This window comes from Vollenhovia emeryi, unplaced genomic scaffold, assembly GCF_000949405.1.
Source record: "Vollenhovia emeryi isolate VEMERY1.0 unplaced genomic scaffold, V.emery_V1.0 DF939157.1, whole genome shotgun sequence".
Taxonomy (NCBI): Eukaryota; Metazoa; Arthropoda; class Insecta; order Hymenoptera; family Formicidae; genus Vollenhovia; species Vollenhovia emeryi.
Window position 1 is genome coordinate 32364 of NW_011967209.1, and position 18026 is coordinate 50389.

Here is an 18026-nt window from a genome sequence, read left to right on the forward strand (position 1 = left end):
CGGTAATTGCATTTCATCGGATAAATTTCATCGGATATATCCATAATTTAATCGGAAAAAGTAATCGGAAAAATTAACCATCGGACATACTATTTAATTGGTTTATCCGATAAAAATTTTTCTCAGTGTAAAAACCAATCAAATTTAATCACTTTTTGCCGTTAACACATTTGCACACATTATAATTTGTGATTGTATGCAAACGTTTGAAAAAGTTTAAGTCAAATTTCCAAAAAACTTTTTTAAAAAAGAAGAAAGGGATTTAAATAAAAAATTCTTATTATTTTTGAGTGTTTTTAAGACAGGTGCACTTGGAGTTGTGTAAAGTATCAAAAATTGTATGCGCTATTTTCGGAGTACAGATAGCGTGGGAGATAGGAATAATTATCATGGCTCTCACTGGAGCTCTTTACAATTTGTATATTCGATACCTCATGAACCAGCACAAAGTCAAAGGTTTGGTAAGCCAAACGATTCTGATGTTGTCGATGTGTGCTCTTCACACTATGAAAGCTGTCTTTTTGAATCGTAGTTGCAAGAGTGCAGCCGATGAGGTAATTTATGTCGTGCATTATCGTCTAAATCTTATCAACGATCTTAATAAGATACATGTACATAACATTTATGTATTTGTAGGGAAACAGAACTACCGAGATCATTCGTACGATTTATGATTGCGACGCAGATATTGATATGCGAGAAGAGGTTTGTTTATTACTATACATTAAAATAATTTCTTTTTGTGTTATTGTATTATATAATTATCGCTCGCAATTGTTTCAGATTCAACAGTTTGGTATCCAAATTTTGCAAAGTCCAATGACATTCTCTGTGGATGGTTTCACTTTGGATTATCGTGTCTTGAGCATGGTTTGTGTTAAATTGTTACGTATAGATCGTCGTATTAACGACTTTGATATAAGACAACCAAATTTATGTAATTCAAAAGATTCAACGTCTTTTTCATAGTTTCTTTAAATCGCATCGAAACTATTTGTATAATTCTACGCCGATCGTATTGTAAATGCACTAACTTTTCTTGTTTGTAGATTTTGAAAAACGTTACGACTTATATGGTTATCATGGTACAAGTGAGCAATTCGCTGGAATCGAACAATGCTATAGAATATTCACATTTTTAAAGAACTGTTAAACGTTATAAAGCGGACGAATGACATTAATAATACAAGCAAATGATAACGCGACAGATTTTATTTTGATGTATGTCCATTTTGCGAACAAACTGGAGTAAAGAAGCAAATGTAATCAGGCGATTTATAAATTTATTTGCTATTGTGTTTATGCCTCTTGTATATTATCAATTTCATAAATAAATATCAATGGTAATAGATCAAAGTTTTGCCACTTTCTCAATAATTTTATGAGATACTGCAAAAATATTCTGCATAATTTATATAATTAAGAGCTTTAATCTGTTGTGCTTGAGCGCATAAAGAAATTTGATGACGTACAATTTACTTTGTTCCCCCCCAAAAATTTAATCGTTATTAATACAATATTTGCGGTGTTCAGTATGCATGACACATAACTAGTACAATCAAAATTGATTAGTTATGTGCCAAATATGCAGTAGAATCCATTTTGATTCGGTTCATCACCTTCAGTTACTTTTCTCTCGCAGCGTCTGCATATTTTAACGAGCCATGCGCGATCTTTTGCCAGCAATTCTTTTCTTCCAGTACCTATGGGTATTAGAGTTGATCCCAGATAATTTATTAAGACTACTAGCATTAAAGTAATAAAACCCTATCCCTGCGCGTACGTTTGTATAATAAATTACTCATTGCTTCGTAGGCAAAGTTTACTTTTTATACACATATATAATCGCTTCACCGGGTGGGGCTCGTTTGCGCACGTTCATTTAACACACTTGTGTTTTTCATAATAATTGCTACGAACTCAAGTATGCTTCTTCGTCCTTCGACGAAGGTGGATCATCGACTTGTGAACTGAAGGCAACGAAAAGTCAGCGAGAGAAGACAGTGAATTGCATCGATGTTTGATTTCCAAAATAGAGATCTGGAAATATAATCAGTTACGTGATATTTACACGTTAGTCTAGTGCGAATATCGAGAAAAAAAATAGAGTGATGTGTGATTATTTCCGGAATTAATACATAGTCGCTGTAATTAACACCGAAACATGCATGGAAAAGAATGAGTAAGTTATTGATTAGTAAAATATTCGATACCGCTACGAGAAACACGAAAATCGGACTAACGATTTGATCTACGGCTGCAAACATCTCCAGACGTTTTGACACTGACGCGAAAATCGACAAGAAATTGCGAGGAATATATGACTTCACGTCTAACCACTACTAAATACTATCGAGATCTTGAACATGTCATTGTCAGATATTCGATCAGCTGAAAACTAAAAACCAACACATTTCGTCTAAGTAAATGACAATCGGAGAATATCAGTCGATAGAAAGAGAGAGAGAGAGATCTGGTGAGATGAAGCGATTTGCAAGTCCTAAGCACTTCTCCGAGGCGATAGCATTGGTGACAACTGTTAGCTGTTTATTGGGACTTCGTGTTTTTGAATACCCACGTGGTCATCCGAGACCTATACTTAGCCTGATATATCTCTCCTTTCTTTACATCATATTTTGCAATGGCTCGGTGCGTGTAGAAGAAAAATACTATGCAAACGTTAAACTGATGAAGCTGGAATACGTTCTATACCAATTAGTGATGTACGTCATGATTGTGTCTGTAATAATGAAGATGTTGCTAGGCTGGTGGCACACAAAGGTGAACGAATGAAGTAATATGTGATATCTTATCATATCACGTTTGTGGTGCATAAACTAGTCAACACAACCTTAGAATAAAACTGCGTTTGTAAGTGCTTTTGTAAAAATTATAATATTATCTCATTGCAAATTCATGTTTGTAGCAATTCAAAGTTTGTCACAAAAAGATCTTCGAGGTCGATGCAACATTGCGACAGTTGGGATTGACAGTGAATTACGACAGAATATATTTCGTGACAATCGGAACCATAACCATTTGGATTACACTCGCCTTCATGGTGTGTACCGTGGTTTTCTTTCATTTGCAGAAACGCACCGACGTATTTACTTCAATTTATCTTATACTGGTATACACGTATTCGCTCACTGTCAACTCTATTAATGTCTTCGAATTTTTCATATTTGCCAGGTATGTAAATTGACTCTGTCTAAATCCAGAAGTTTATGTACTTATTACATGTATTCATTAATATTCATTAATTAGTGCGTGAAAAATTAATAATGAATATTGTGTTACTTAACATAACTTATTACATGTAACAGTAACATTGAAATTATATTAATCGCAATAACTTTCTCTGAAATTTCGTTTTACGTTATGTAATAGATTCTAATCTATTGTTTGTTTCGTAAAAGTAAGAGAAAGTATGTTAGATTTATACTAGATTGAAAATGTTTATAATACAATTTACGACATTAACTTCTTAAATGCATACTATCTAACATTTATCTAACATTTTGTTATGCAATAATGCAGATGCTTACAAATAAAATTCGAATTGGTCAACCAGTTCTTGCGCCAAAGCTTAACAAATTTATCAATGGAAGAGGTGAAAGTAGGCATTTTTGAAATGAAAGATTATGCCGAAATCATGGATGCTGAGCAACGGAAAAAGATTCTTTCCACAAAGATGATATTTCGATGGCGTCAGCGGACGCAGTCTCGAATGAATGTTCCTATACCGTGGAAGCGAGGTCCGGTCGCATCACACAATCAGACTGAATCTCACTCTCCATTTCAGTTTGAGAAAGAATTTCAGAGGGTACTTCGGAATCGACCTCAAGGACGCAATACCGCGATGACAATACGCCAGGAACGTAAACATCTATTACAAATAATTAAGTGAGTAGAAGGAATTATAAAAGTACATTGCTATGAAGTACTCTATGAATTGAAAAATATATTTGGTAGTACGCTTGATTAATATTTTTCGTAATGAAATATTTATATTAAATTTTTTTAAGTCCTGTTGAGTAACAAAAGACAGTTCTTTTTAAATAAAAATTACTGATTTCCTTGGAGCATTGTTAAGACAGGTGCATCTGGAGTTGTGTAAAGTATCACAAATAGTTTGCACTATTCTTGGAGTGCAGATAGCTTGGGAGATAGGAGTAATTATCCTGTTTCTCATTGAAGCTATTTATAATTTGTACGTCCGATACATTATGAATCAACATAAAGTCAAAGGTTTGGTAGGGCAAACGTTTGTGATGGTGATGCTGTGTCTTCTTAACATATTAAAAGCCGTTTTTTTGAATCGCGCTTGCAGCAATGCGACCATTGAGGTAACTTATCTCGTCTATTATGGTCTAATTAGAGACTTCAATATGAGATCACGTAATGTTAATTTGTAGGGGAACAGAACCATTGAAATTATTCATGCAATTTATGGTTGCGACGCAGATATTGATATGCAGGAGGAAGTACGTTTATTACAATATATTAAAATAATTTCTTTTACGTTACCGTATGATATCATTATCGCGAGCAATTGTTTCAGATTCAACAGTTTGGTATCCAAATTTTGCAAAGACCAGTGACATTCTCGGCGTTTGGTCTTATTCTGGATAATCGGGTCTTAAGCATGGTTTGTATCAAATTATTACGATATAGGCGATTCGCGTTGTATCAACGATTTTGACGTGAAGCGACAAAATTTATTAGAGAGCAATTAAAAAGACTCGATTCTCTTTGTCTCGATTCTCTAAACGATCATATTCTCTTCACATTTTTTTTTTATAAATTGTGTAGAGGTAACTTTTATAATTTTACCATACCATAAATGCAGTATGTTAATTCTTTTCTTGTTTACAGATTTTGAGAATTGTATCTATCTACATCGTTATCATGGTACAAGTGAGCAATACGCTGGAATCAAATAATGCTATACAATATACACATTTTTAAATACTTGTAGGTATTAGTAAAAAATTACCTTTCGGAATTGCTTAAATTGTGAAAAAATTAATGTGTACGCCAGACAAATGTTACTAAGCGTCATAAAAATAAAAACTGTATAAAATAGAGTTGCAGTACGGTAGTCTATAAAATATTTAGTGAGATAATCTTTCTTTTATGATCTTCCTTTAATCTCCATCAATAAAATTGTACACGTCGTAATTTATTAAATGAGACCAGTGTAGCGCATCCCTCCCCCCCATTCAATCTCTGTAAATTTGACAGATACAATTTTTTATAAATTCATTTTGTAAATGCAAAAATAATTATTTAATATGGCAATATATAAGTCGTAAACTTTTGCAATTTAATATAATAAATTAATATGCTGACACAAATGTCCACTTCATATATTCTAGATGTTTAACATCTTCAACTGGAATGGCCGGCTGTTTGGTTGCAAATGTCAACCACGACAAAGAAATTGATGTTGAACACAAAAGTATTACGCGGTCGTACAAACATAGACTCGGAATAAACGTGTGCGTCGGTTATTATATATTCTCCATTCCATCTTCATACTCGCGTCTCATTTCCCTTTATTGCTACAACGTCAGCGGTGTTATCAGATCTATATATCGGAATGTACGACTTCTCGAACCTGAGTTTCTCGTAATATGCACGATAATTGCTGGTAATTATCATAAATAATATGTAGTAAAATGAAATTTATGCAGCGATATTAACACGTCCGCTATCTCGCGTCACGTATGTGTGACTCACCGGTTCTCCACGAGAGAGCCTGGCGTCACACGTATGGCAGCGCTGACCACTAAAGGTAAAGCGTATACTGTATAGCGGCCGGTTTTCCAACCGTGCCATCGTAGCGAAGGTATTGATGTTACAAAAAAAAATTGTAGGGATAATTAATGAAATTAATAGAGTATATAATTTCGTCGAATATAATAATCGATTGTAAAAATCTTTCTTATTGTGTATCGCGCCTCTATTTTACAACTGTGTCAGTAACGCGAGCTTGCAATTTTACCCTCGTACTGCCGTTAACAAGATAGCTCTTAGCCTGATACTTCGCACGATATCGATCTTGCCGATGAAGTCTCCTGGGCATTCATCCATTATGAGATCACGGACACCCGATGTATTTGTCGTTTCGCACCACCCGCCTTGTCATCATTTAAATTTATCATTATCTATCGCATAATACTACCGTTTCATCAATAATTGTAATTCCATCGCGCTTTATTCGATGTCCCGCAAGTTAACGAATGAAGCTCGTTATAATTTCTTAAACATATGCTTCGAACATTCCACAATACGCGATTAGCACTCCTCTGCACGGATAATTAAGAATAAATTAATGCCAAACGAAAAAAATGTTTTTTAACGAGGGATTAAATTTCTCTTTCGATTCCTGCATCTCGTCAAAAGAAAATTAATACACGGGGCTAAAAGTAATAAAACGAGTAGAAAGGAATTTGATATTGCGTCTCCTCGAGGGTCGAAAGTGATCGCAATCTTCCGAAATAAATTTCTGTCGCCGTTTAATTCGGGGACATTACCTAACATCCCGAGGATCTAGAAGCAAAATTTCAGGAACTCTGGAATCCTATGGCGTAAGGAATAAAAAGAGGCGCAAACGGCTGTTTACGCAATACGCTCGCGGGCCGATATTGATTATGAGACGGGCGAATGAATCCTTTGGGACACAGACATCACGAGACATCATATATCGCGAACATCGTTTACTTGGGTCGCGCGTTCGCCACTTCACCCGCCCGCGCCGCCGCCACCTGTTCCACCGACCGCCGTCGGCCGCCCACCCTTGTCGGGGGTGACATTTAGTATTACACTGTCCGCACGTGTGTGGAACACGCGAGGTGACACAGACGGCCGCAGATATTCATCGTTTCACTTCTTGCGAGGTGCGCGTACGTGTGTATAGTCGACGGCGAAGGGCGCCGTCGTTCGTCGTTCTCAAGAGGGTGTGTCCTGATCATCAGCCACCAAGATGTTCCAGCCGACAACTATACAGGAGAGCATCATCCCGCTGTTAGTGGCGAACATTATAGTCGGCACGGGAATTTGGTCCAGCAAGCGGGGCAGGCTCCTAAATGTCGCGTATTCGTTGATTTGCATGGTGAGCTATTGTTATCTGATGAAGCTGTCGGTGGAAGACTTGGACTCTTATTGGAGGCGCAAGGTGATCGATCTCGGCAACACGACGTTCCAAGCGATCTTCTACGCCAACATTTGCTTGACGTTGTGCCTCATCCCTTGCGGCTGGTTGAGGAGAAAGGTAAGGGAGTCCTGTGATTCGGTTAGATTGAAAGTTCAGGAGAAAAAGACCAACGTTCGTATATTGCAAACGTAAGTTCTTTGTTCAGCTGGAAAGTAGACTCTTGGTCTATCGAACTTGATCTCGTACAGCTTAGACCTTCTCGTCCTCGAGTAGGAGTCGACGCAAATATTATTCTTCGACTTTCGCAGCACATGAAGGCGGCGATGATGCGCATCCTGATGTGCGAGAAAACCATGGATCAAATGGGACTGCAGAAGAACTATCGGAAATTGTTTCTGAAGCAGCTTTATGCCCTCATGTTCGTCGTGGTGGTATTCGTTGTATTCATGGTGGTCAATTACGACGGGATGTTCGTGGAGGAGACGCCGGTGCATATGAGAATCGTCATCATGTTCGCCGTAAATTATCCCGTCGTGCTGCTCTACGTGAGCGACGTGACGTTCTTGCACTGGGTCAGGTAAAGCGATCTTAGTACGAAACAATGATTCGCTAATCAATCTCGTCTACGAGAAGCTTGGGCATTGATTCGCAATAATTTCTAAAGTGTGTAGTTTTCAACGATTATTCGATCAACGATCAACGATTACTTTCAACGATCTAATCTCGACTACTTGCTGCAAACTGTTATCGCAACATTATTGCGCTTCGCGACACTAATTGCAATTATTGAATAATCGTTGAAAACCACACGGAAAAAATTTTCTCTTAAAATTTGCCCTGAAAATCATGTAATCGTGGAAGAACACGACATTTTGAAGAATTTTTTAATTTTGCTATACGTTCTATTAATAAAATGTATACTTTAGTATAATTGCTAGTAAAATGTATGGTAAAATTTCAAAACAACTCTCATAAAATTCTTCGAAATGCCACCGTTGTTCCACGATTACGTGATTTTCAGGGTGAATTTTAGGAAAGAATTCTCTCCGTTTATATACTGAGTAAATCGTTGCTGGCCTTTCTCTGTCTCGTCTCTTGCCACGGACGCGCTTGAAGCTATTCGAAGACTCGGTTCGAGCAGTTGAACAACCTGCTGCAAGGCATGTTAACGACCACGCCCGACTCGCCGCAGCACAAGAGGGTGCTGAAAATGAAGGACGAGTGGAACAAGAGCGGTACCTTCATCACATCCGCGACGCAGCAGGATCGCAGGACCAAGGACAACACCGACACGATGAGGGCCGTCAAGTGAGATTTTTACTTCAGCACGTGCCACATTTAAATAAATTTTTTCGTAATTCCTTTCACCATGCGTGCACGCACACGTGCATTTTGTGCACATCACTTGCACTTATGCCATTTGCATGACTACGAGTCGTGAATGACATCAACTCTTGGCCTATTTCGCTTTATTTCCGAATTAACACTCTTTTGATTGAGGAATACTGCATTTTTCGCAAACTAAATGTGGTATTCGGTGACGTAGACAGCTATCTGAATATCTAAACTCTAAATATTCTAAATTCCAAATATTAATTTATATTATCTATTTTATTATTTTTCATTGTTGTGTTTTATTAATTTTTTGGGTGTAAAATCTGTAATAAATTATCAATTCAAAATAAGAAATCCAATTATATTGTTATAATATTTTACATAAAGAATATCATTCATGTTGTTAAAGAACTTATTCCTTTCAGATGTTTCTTTGTAATATAATTGCAATAAGTGTTCTTTAATTTTTTAATTTTATTTTATCTTCACAGATTATTTTTAATAAAATTGAAATTAATATCTTTTATGTTCGATTCTCAGTTATACCATTATTTCAGTGCATCTAATGCATTATCATAGAAATAATTTTCATAATTTGTTGGTATTTTCGTAAAATGCTCTCGACGTATTATCGCTTGTACGAAGGAACGGTATCGAACGAATGCGATATTAATAACGATATCGAATTCGCGCGGCATTATTACAAGACACACACACACACACACAGTTGCGAATGCTAATATTTTATTTATTACGCTGTTAGACTCAGATAACGACGCAGATCGTGTTTATGTCGAGTCTAGAGATGCAATAAATGTTTTGAATCGTAATCATTTATTCATCGAAAAAGAAATTCAAGGACATAATTAGATAATACATCCTTGAAAGTATTAATAATTTTCTAATCAAATATAAAATCTACTTGCAATTTTTATATTTTGGTTCAACAACATCTTGTTGCAACGGAATTGCATAATGTATACTTTTCCGAAACGATTTGGCTGACAACGTTCTGTTTTTTATGCCGAACGAAGGCAGGTCCACTTGGAATTAATCAAGTCCACCAGGAGTACGAATGAAGCGTACGGCATACAGATCCTCCTTTCCATGACGGTATCGTTCGTGTTCATCACCAGTCTTCTGTACTACGCTTATTCGATTTTCTGGGAGACCATGCCCAGGGAAACTTTCCGACGGGAGATGATACCGCTTGTCGGCTGGATTCTGTTCTACTCGTCGAAGGTCCTCGTCATAAATCATATGTGCGCAATGGCGAGCATCGAGGCAAGCAAAATTTTCACAGGCCTTTTTATTTGTTTTTTCTCATTCGTTTTGGAATCAGTGAGAAAACATACATTCTTTTAAATACGTCAGTGTCTTCTCGAGTACCGAGAAAAATAGACTGGCTCGTCATGCGTGAACTTTTGCAGGCCGCGAACACGGGCGATATAATCTGCGAGCTGTACGAGCCGTCGACCAGCAAAGAATTTCGCGCGGAGGTAAGTTTCATCGTCGTGTGTTAATCAAACGTAGCATGTGAGAAACAGAAATCAACGTCCAAGTCTTTTACAGATACGGGACTTCACTCTGCAGCTGATACAGAACCCGTTAATTTTCACTGCGTGTGGATTCTTCAATCTGGATCACACGTTCATTCACGGGGTAAGCGTTGATGGATGATCTGAATTTCATGTAAAGCAAAAAGTCGTTTCGGAGATGTTAAAGTGTGATAAGCTCCTCGAGATTTATCGTATGAAAGTATAGACCTTTGCGTAATCGCTCGCGAGCTGATTACGCCGTGTTAGTTCGACCCACTTTAATTTCCATCCTAATAACACCGTAGTTCGCGAGTGTTTTCATATACTTTTTGATGGTATTACATACTTCACTTGCGTTTAATTTCAAACCTCGACTCATAACACCTGCAATTAGCCGTCAAAAGTTATTAAATCTCGTGTAGCATGTTAACGTTAGAGCATGACGTGAGATTAAAATATACGAAATATTTCATGCTCCACTAAAATGAGAGCTTTTAACCTTCGACTGTAGAAGTGGGATCTTTCGGACCTCTGCCATTTACTTTGTCACTTTGATCAATTGCTTTTTTTTTTAATTTTGATTCTCAGCGAAGAGAAATAACTCGTCGATCGACGTCGAAATGATATCGAATTGATATCGATTTAATGGTTTCTTCTTCTACAACTAATACTGAAAGATGTAAAAAACTATATCGGCAAATGTATAACCAAAAAATGGCCAAACAAAGCAATTATTAATTAGATATTTAATTGAATTTACTAAAGTTATATAATTAAATTAATATAATTTATTAAATATTTTATATCGTTTCTTATTTCAATGTTTTATCTTATCCCTGAAGACAGGAGTCTCTAAGCTTCACACTCGCTAGTATATGTATATGTCCATAAATGAAGATACTGCAGAATGAAATTATCAAATTTTCTTCTCAGGTCATTGGCTCGGTCACCACGTATCTTGTAATTCTTATCCAAGTCGGAGATTTACCAGGGGACAAGTCATCAAATTCTACTATCAAATACAACGGCACGAATCTCACTATGACCGATGTGTTTACAACAGCTGCTTATCCATAAGAGAAAAATTTTCGCGTACTTTTGGTCTCATTTCTCATCGTTCCGTATGGATTAACGAAATTGAAGATTTGTTCAAGTGTGATTGTTTGAATACGTATACTTTGTAAGCGTAGTGTGACGGGAAGACAAAAGGAAGTCAATTCTTTTTTTTTCTTAATGGCTGTTAAAACCTTTATGCACGGATATGATAATATATTTTTAGCAAATTAGAGTATTTATGTATATATTATAAAATGTTATATATCTTTTTCTACAAAAACGATATCGATTTGTCTTATCTCCGTCAACTCTCTAAGCAGGCGATAGTCGCGAGATAAAGAGTGATTTTGGCCGGGCTAAATTTATCTTATAGCGCTCGATGAGCCCTCTTTACGTTCTCATCTTCGCGATCGTAGACGCGGAAGGGACGACGCTGCAAGGTGTTTAATTGTCCGATCAGTTAACGAGGATCCGATGAGATCGAATTCCACCCGACGATTTTCCGCCAATTAGAACGCCGGCGGGGATATCGTGTCAATTACGCTACCCTAAGTGCACTTATCCTGCTCGGCTACCGTCCAGATGGAGGTGTTAGCCCGTGAAATTCGGCCCTGCCGTAATTCAATAGCTCCTAACTCGGGCACAGCCTCCTGTATTCTCAGATCAATTATACGCGCGAGTCGCAACGTGAAATTTTCGCGGGACTTCTCTCTTTCTTCTCCCACAGATCCGTTATAATTAACAATATTATCCTCATACCATGTTTTATATTTAATTGTAATACATATAAAAGTAATGCATGTGTTACCTTTTTGCCTGTTGTTCCTTCGACGTGCGGATCTCGTAGTGTTTTGCGCTTGTTCTCCAATTCATTTTCATCTTTTCTCTCTATTTGTAGAATGCTGCAATCGCCGCACGATCTTATTTCTGACAAAAAACAAGAATTCAAATGATTTAAACATCGAAATCTCTTTAAGTTGCCAGTAATAGATAACAATAATCAAACCTTTTAGTCGACATTAACCGACCGGTGTTTTAATACAGAAAATTTCTGGCGAAAAATATCACCTCGGCCAGTGTTTGAACCTGGGTTTGTACCTGGACTTCCCTTCTCTCTAAGCGGGCGTCTACACCAAGTCGAGTGCCAAACCCCGGCTGAGGTGATATTTTTCGCAATAAATTTTCTGTATTAAAACACCGGCCGGTTAATGTCGACTAAAAGGCTTGATTATTCAAACGATGTAAGTTGCGAGTAAGAGAACACATTTCACTGTAGAATCGCGATTTGCTTTAATGCAACCGACGATGTCCCGTCGGCGCATTCGAGGCATAATCTGCGAGGCAACATGCTCGAACGTACGGTTTAGGGACCAAGGGGGACGTATAGAGCGTACGTTTACATCGTGGATAACATTAATTGGGAATTAAGGGCGCGAACGCCAGTGGCCGTCAGGAGCCACCTGCTACTACTGGTACTCCTCGTCGAGCCAAGGGGATTGATTTATTGTACCCGGGGGAGAAAGAAGGTTTGCCGAGGGTTTCCGGACCGATCCCACCCCAATGTTGTACTCTCCCGTTAAATAAAATTCTTAAGAGGCGTCGCAGATACATTATCAACGATATTGTTTTCCACAGCCGCCCTTTTCTCCCGCGAGTGGCCGAGTCTTTTGTTTTTAATTATATATGATCACGTTTCACACAGTTTGATGGATAATTCTGCTTACTCTTTAACATTACATACGGAAGAGAATTATTATAAATTAGATAACATAGAAAATATATACAACGTATTAATTCACAAATAATAAGAGTTTAGAGAAGTACTGCAGGTGTGAAGATATATTTCTAAGAAATCTGTAAAATCGAAACAGTTGCGACAAAAATTCAATGCAAAGAATAAAAAACATATGCCACCGTGATTAATAATCTTATTAATGTGCCATAAAAAATTTATGACGCAAATAAAATAATGTTCATAACTTTTCATGACACTTTTCAGTTAATTTAATTTTCTAGAGATGCAGTGCGTATTGCTTAAACATTAATCTGACAATGAGACTGCCCAAAAAAAAATTAAAATAATTGTGGTTTATTAATTGAAGTTCTTTATATTTATAATTATACCGGTTAAAATATTTCAACGGATCGAAAAAGAGAAAGAGACACAAGTGAAGAACTCGGTAAGTGAAATCCGTAACGTGCCGGATCAATGGGGGTGTATTTTTCTCCCGAGCGAAGCATACGGCCTGGATTAGAGATGGAAATTGTGGAAAGGCAAACACAGCAGCCTACGATCCTAATAATCCGCAAACGTCGTTTATCATCCGAAAGCGGATCCGCCCTAATTCGAGACCACTCCTACTCGAGGGTGCGCGCAGTCGCAGGCTGCTATCTCTTATCCAGCCTTGCGTACGCGTATATAAATGCCTTTATATTCTACGTACACACATGTTTGGTATTAAGCTTGTCACGGTCATATGTAGCGACACATTTATTCTGTTTTTTTTTACTGTAGCTCTGCAACGATTTAATTCGATCATTCCGCATATATATCTTTTCCACTTGATAAACATAAAATATAAAATCTACAAGTCTAAATATGTACATTATATTTAATCATATCGCATATGAGAATTAGATATGGTATATATTTTTAGACTTTACATTTTATATCTATGAAAGCAAAAATATTAACATAAATATGTACGTAAATGTCACATAGAACCTAAAATTATACAGATATGATTTTGTATTTATTATATTTACAAACATAAAAATACAGAACAATAACATTCACAATTTTTTATGGCTGTATTTCAACTTATTTTTTAATTTTTTAGCATTTATTCCGTATGTCTTCAATCTTTCTGCATTCAAAGATAATATTGGATCATCATAATCTTGTTTGCGCTTTCCAGTATTTGTTTGGTTAAATTGAGAGCTCCTGTTCTTGTTTTTCTTCTGGCCTGCAGATTTCTTGATAGCTACCACCTTTTCATTATTGTTTTCTATTTTAATGTTATTACCGGCCGCTTTCATTTGAGAGTCTTTCTTTATTGCGTTATCGGTCTTCATTTTCTTTGAAATCGGATCGTCGCTATCAGCCTTTTTTAATTTGTTCTTTCGTTTCCGTTTCTTGCTCATATTTATTGTGTTTTGCTCTTGCGCATCCTTATTTTTTACATCCTCCTTTCTGTCATCATCATTATGCAAATTATTCTGTACACCATCCTTTGTAGTATACATGCTTTCTTCCTTAGAAACGACATCAGTATTTGTAGACTCTACATTAGGATCGTTGGCTTTAGTTTTCTTCTTCCGTCTACGTTTCTTATTACTGGTTTCGATTTGCTCGTTGACAAGCTTATCCTTTTCTTCTTCTTCCTTTTCTTCTGGTTCACTAAATTATGTACATAATTAATATAAAATCTATATGTACATAGTATATCATACATTCTTAATCCTGATGTAATACTTACGTATATAAGCTCTTAAGAATTTTCCTCTTACGTGCTTCATTCATTGCTTTTTCTTTATATATTCGAATCTCATTCTTTTCTACATGTTCTGGCTTATGTTTAAGAGCTTGTCTTAAAGGACACCATTTATTTAACTCTTTATCATCAGCCGTTAAAATCTTAAAACGTTAGAATGTATGTTTGTTGAATTAAATTATGAAAATTGTTGTACACAATAAATGCTGCTAGTAGAGTGATTAGTCTTAATATTAATAACATTTTACACAAAAGGTTAACACTCACCTCTTCCACACTTAACCCATAATCGTTTGGCACCACTTTCCGATATTTAAATCTACATGGCATGTCTCCGATCAGGTCCTCATAATCCAATGAGTAATATTGATCGAAATAATCTGCATACGAAGGAAATTGTTTCGGGTCAAACTTGGGCTTCTCCTTTGTTATAAGCTCAGCGAATTTAGAGCGCCTCCTTCGTTTTTTCTTCTTCGTATTTTCGATGAGTTCAGTTTGCAGATTTCGGGATCCGTCATATTCTGCATCCATCTGCAATCAGACGACTAGTGACGTTCCTATACGAAATGCATCAGCAAAATGTATATGAGAGATAAACTAGAATAAGCACATTAAAATCTGGATCTTCACAATGAGGCTCGTCGTAAGGCGTAGATTCTATTTTATCCGTTGTTGGATCATACGTGTCCCACTTGGACTCGATATCCAATTCTTCATCGATCTCCGGGAATTCTGGTTTCTGCATCTCGTCTTGGCCGCCAGTATAATATTCATCGTTAAAGATTTCTCTCATCTTTCTATCGTGTTCATTTGGATCGAAATCGGAATCGAAATCAACGCTATCAAAGCGCATATCGTCATTTCCTGCAATTAGTATGAGCATTAGCATGACGTTGAACCGTTTGATATAAACTTTACATGTTCGGGAATTAAAAAAATCATGTTACCCGTGATCTCTTTCAATTTTTCTATTTTCTCTTCTATTTCCTTTCGCTTTAACGCCTTCAATTGCTTCAGGTCCTCTCTCTTTTGCTGCTTCTCTTCCTCTTTCCTTTGCTTAACCGTGGCTCTCTTCTGAGCCCTGTGCGTATCTTTCTTTCTCATTGAATTTTCCATTGTTCGTGGATACCTTAGTGAAACGTAAAATTCACGAAAACCAATTCTAACAGGTGATAATTTATTCATTGAGTAAAAAAACCATACCTCTTGATAAATTCTTGATCCGGCTCTTCGAATCTAAAATTGTATTTATGTTCAAATTCCTCTTGCTTTTGGATAGTCCTCTCATCTTCTGACAAATTTTCATCGCTGTCATGAATAACATGATTGTACTCTAAATCACCGCCGTAAGATTCGTTATCCATATATTTGTTATTTAAGATGTAATCTCTCAAGAATTTCTCATTTGAGTCTAAATTAGGATTCGACCAAAAATCACGCAGCGGTTTAAGCATTTCCTTCTCCTTGCAATCCATCTCCACTTCTTGACCTTTTAACCACTCCTTGTACGATTTTTCTTCCTAAACAAACAAAACAATATTATTACATATAATAATATATACGCGTAAAATTATTAAGAATGAAAGAATTAAAAGTACTTTGTGCTTCTCATCCTCCGTCTTTTGTTTTATCTTTAGGAGATCATTGTCATCTTCGTCGTCATCTTTTAGAGCGCATTTAAAACTGTCTTTCAATTCTTTTTGTTCCTGCACGTAAGTGGGCATTCTAGATTTAGCATCTTGTCTTGCGTCATCTTCATCTTCGCTGCTACTAAATCGTCCGTCTCTCTCTAATATTATCTTACGTTCATAATCGCGTAAAAAGAGGGGCTTCTCTTTCTTCGATCTCTTCTTTTCCTTTCCTCCCGCTTCAGCACTTTCTGATGTCCCAGGTTTATCGGTATTATTAAAAAACTGAACCTTTTCATCGAATTTACTTGGATCGTCAGATTTCAAATAAGCCAACGCCATGAGAAACTGATTATCAAATTCTGAATTGTTAATCTGAAAAGAATTAATTATCATTATGCGTTTATTAGTATTATTGGCAATACATAATTAGATTTGTTGCCGGATGAAAAGGAATGTAAAATACAAAATTTTCTAACAAAGTTAAGAAAATATCTGTAATACTACATCTGATAGGAGCAATTAGTAATTTGTCGAACTGAAAATCAACATACATCCTCATCGTCCGACGAATCGTCACTGGACGACTCGTCCTCCGAAGATGCAGCATCCTCTCCATATCTTGCCTTCACTGCAAAATAAATAAAAATAGAAAACATATATAAATACACAAAAAATTACGCGAAACAATTTCATGTAGTAACTTAAGATTATGTATATTAGGCGAGATGTGACAGATTAGTTTTTTAATTCTTTTATCTGCTAATTGTAATTATGTTGCTTTAATATAATTTTTGCGGATATCCTGTAGAAAAAAAAAACGTTCGACTTGCAGTCAGCAAATCCTAAATTTAACTTTTACATTAGAGATTGATCGACAAGTTAGTGAAGAGTTAGATGAATCAGAAAATTTCAAGGACGGTATTGCATCCCAACGAGCGTGTATTCAATAAAAATGTTTATACGTTTTCTTTGCTTTCTTATGTTTAAGTAATCTTTGACGCTACGACGTATAGCACATCTGTATTTAGCCTTATTTTCCAATTCTCTAGTTCTTTGACTCAATCTGTTACAGAGTTGCAAATACAGGTCAAACCTGAGACCCGCTGACTACGAGTCGAATGTTTCTACGATGTAGCAAACATCTCCTACGCTCTTCTGTCAAGCTTACAGTGTTTCGTCCAACGTAGTTACTCGCGAGGGATATATTTTACCTCAGCGTTACATAAAAATTTGTATTGTTCTCTCTGGTGATTTACAATCAGAAGATAAAAGTAAAATAAAAATTGATGACACTCCGTATGTTCTCTAGACAAGGATAAGCGGGGTTCTTTAATTGTGAAATAATTTATGCAACGGTCGATATAAAAAAAAAGTTTCATTCTGCAAATTTGGTTGATTTCTTCAGCTGGGGTGTCTTTCACATCCCACGCGAGTAACACGAGGTTAAGGCGCACACGTAGGTTAGGTTCGCTCACGTTTGTGCAATTCCTCCTTTTGACGGAAGTTATCGTAAATGTTGGCGTATTCCGCGTTTATTTTCAACTCCCCGTCAGAGTCGGAATTGTCGCCGTTAAATAACATAGACATCTTAATCGAGCGCACATACGAAACGTGGAAACACTGGAAATCGTAAAGCGACGCGAATACGATTCACGACTGTCGCGCAACCACAGACCATAACCGGAAGTGTATACAGAGAGAAGCCTGATCGGTCATTAGTCCCAGTCTACAATAGATGATTTAAGCCCTAAGCTTTAAGAAATTGGCCAATCACGGTCAAGTATGAGAAGAATGCGCGACTGTGATTAGT

The 18026-nt window shown here is 36.7% G+C and overlaps 4 protein-coding genes across 4 annotated transcripts in view; 3 read left to right on the plus strand and 1 right to left on the minus strand.

The window, feature by feature from the left end:
- The window catches only part of LOC105564933, a 3808-nt gene extending 2470 nt beyond the window's left edge, over positions 1-1338 (plus strand). The window contains exons 3-6 of the mRNA XM_012017716.1: positions 302-554; positions 637-705; positions 784-870; positions 1050-1338. Of these exons, the coding sequence (XP_011873106.1) occupies positions 302-554; positions 637-705; positions 784-870; positions 1050-1142 (502 nt within the window). The 3' untranslated portion in view covers positions 1143-1338. The remainder of the gene's footprint in view (positions 1-301; positions 555-636; positions 706-783; positions 871-1049) is intronic.
- A 552-nt stretch (positions 1339-1890) lies between these two features.
- LOC105564934 lies at positions 1891-5106 on the plus strand. The gene is made up of 7 exons (XM_012017717.1): positions 1891-2781; positions 2927-3192; positions 3541-3906; positions 4097-4349; positions 4419-4487; positions 4565-4651; positions 4879-5106. Exons 1-7 carry the CDS (start codon positions 2428-2430, stop codon positions 4969-4971), a joined length of 1488 nt encoding a protein of 495 aa, XP_011873107.1. The 5' UTR covers positions 1891-2427; the 3' UTR covers positions 4972-5106.
- A 1724-nt stretch (positions 5107-6830) lies between these two features.
- On the plus strand, positions 6831-12095 carry LOC105564935 (putative gustatory receptor 28b). The gene is made up of 7 exons (XM_012017718.1): positions 6831-7279; positions 7471-7739; positions 8279-8470; positions 9532-9781; positions 9928-9996; positions 10070-10159; positions 10969-12095. The coding sequence occupies exons 1-7, from the start codon at positions 6992-6994 to the stop codon at positions 11110-11112; spliced, it is 1302 nt and encodes a 433-aa protein (XP_011873108.1). The 5' UTR covers positions 6831-6991; the 3' UTR covers positions 11113-12095.
- A 1548-nt stretch (positions 12096-13643) lies between these two features.
- LOC105564936 (protein KRI1 homolog) lies at positions 13644-17914 on the minus strand. Its single transcript, XM_012017719.1, has 9 exons — positions 17692-17914; positions 16768-16844; positions 16184-16588; positions 15789-16105; positions 15533-15714; positions 15196-15449; positions 14853-15116; positions 14571-14728; positions 13644-14491 (listed from the first exon to the last, which is right to left on the minus strand). Exons 1-9 carry the CDS (start codon positions 17801-17803, stop codon positions 13885-13887), a joined length of 2376 nt encoding a protein of 791 aa, XP_011873109.1. The 5' UTR covers positions 17804-17914; the 3' UTR covers positions 13644-13884.
- Positions 17915-18026: the final 112 nt, after the last annotated feature.

Coding starts and splice junctions, on each gene's coding strand:
- LOC105564934 (XM_012017717.1), top strand. CDS start 2,428: ATGACAATCGGAGAATATCAGTCGATAGAAAGAGAGAGAGAGAGATCT. Junction 2,782..2,926: donor TAGGCTGGTGGCACACAAAG/GTGAACGAATGA, acceptor TCATGTTTGTAG/CAATTCAAAGTTTGTCACAA. Junction 4,488..4,564: donor ATATTGATATGCAGGAGGAA/GTACGTTTATTA, acceptor CAATTGTTTCAG/ATTCAACAGTTTGGTATCCA.
- LOC105564935 (XM_012017718.1), top strand. CDS start 6,992: ATGTTCCAGCCGACAACTATACAGGAGAGCATCATCCCGCTGTTAGTG. Junction 7,740..8,278: donor ACGTTCTTGCACTGGGTCAG/GTAAAGCGATCT, acceptor ACGCGCTTGAAG/CTATTCGAAGACTCGGTTCG. Junction 8,471..9,531: donor GACACGATGAGGGCCGTCAA/GTGAGATTTTTA, acceptor TGCCGAACGAAG/GCAGGTCCACTTGGAATTAA.
- LOC105564936 (XM_012017719.1), bottom strand. CDS start 17,803: ATGTCTATGTTATTTAACGGCGACAATTCCGACTCTGACGGGGAGTTG. Junction 16,845..17,691: donor AAAGGAGGAATTGCACAAAC/GTGAGCGAACCT, acceptor TTTATTTTGCAG/TGAAGGCAAGATATGGAGAG. Junction 16,106..16,183: donor CGGAGGATGAGAAGCACAAA/GTACTTTTAATT, acceptor TTGTTTGTTTAG/GAAGAAAAATCGTACAAGGA.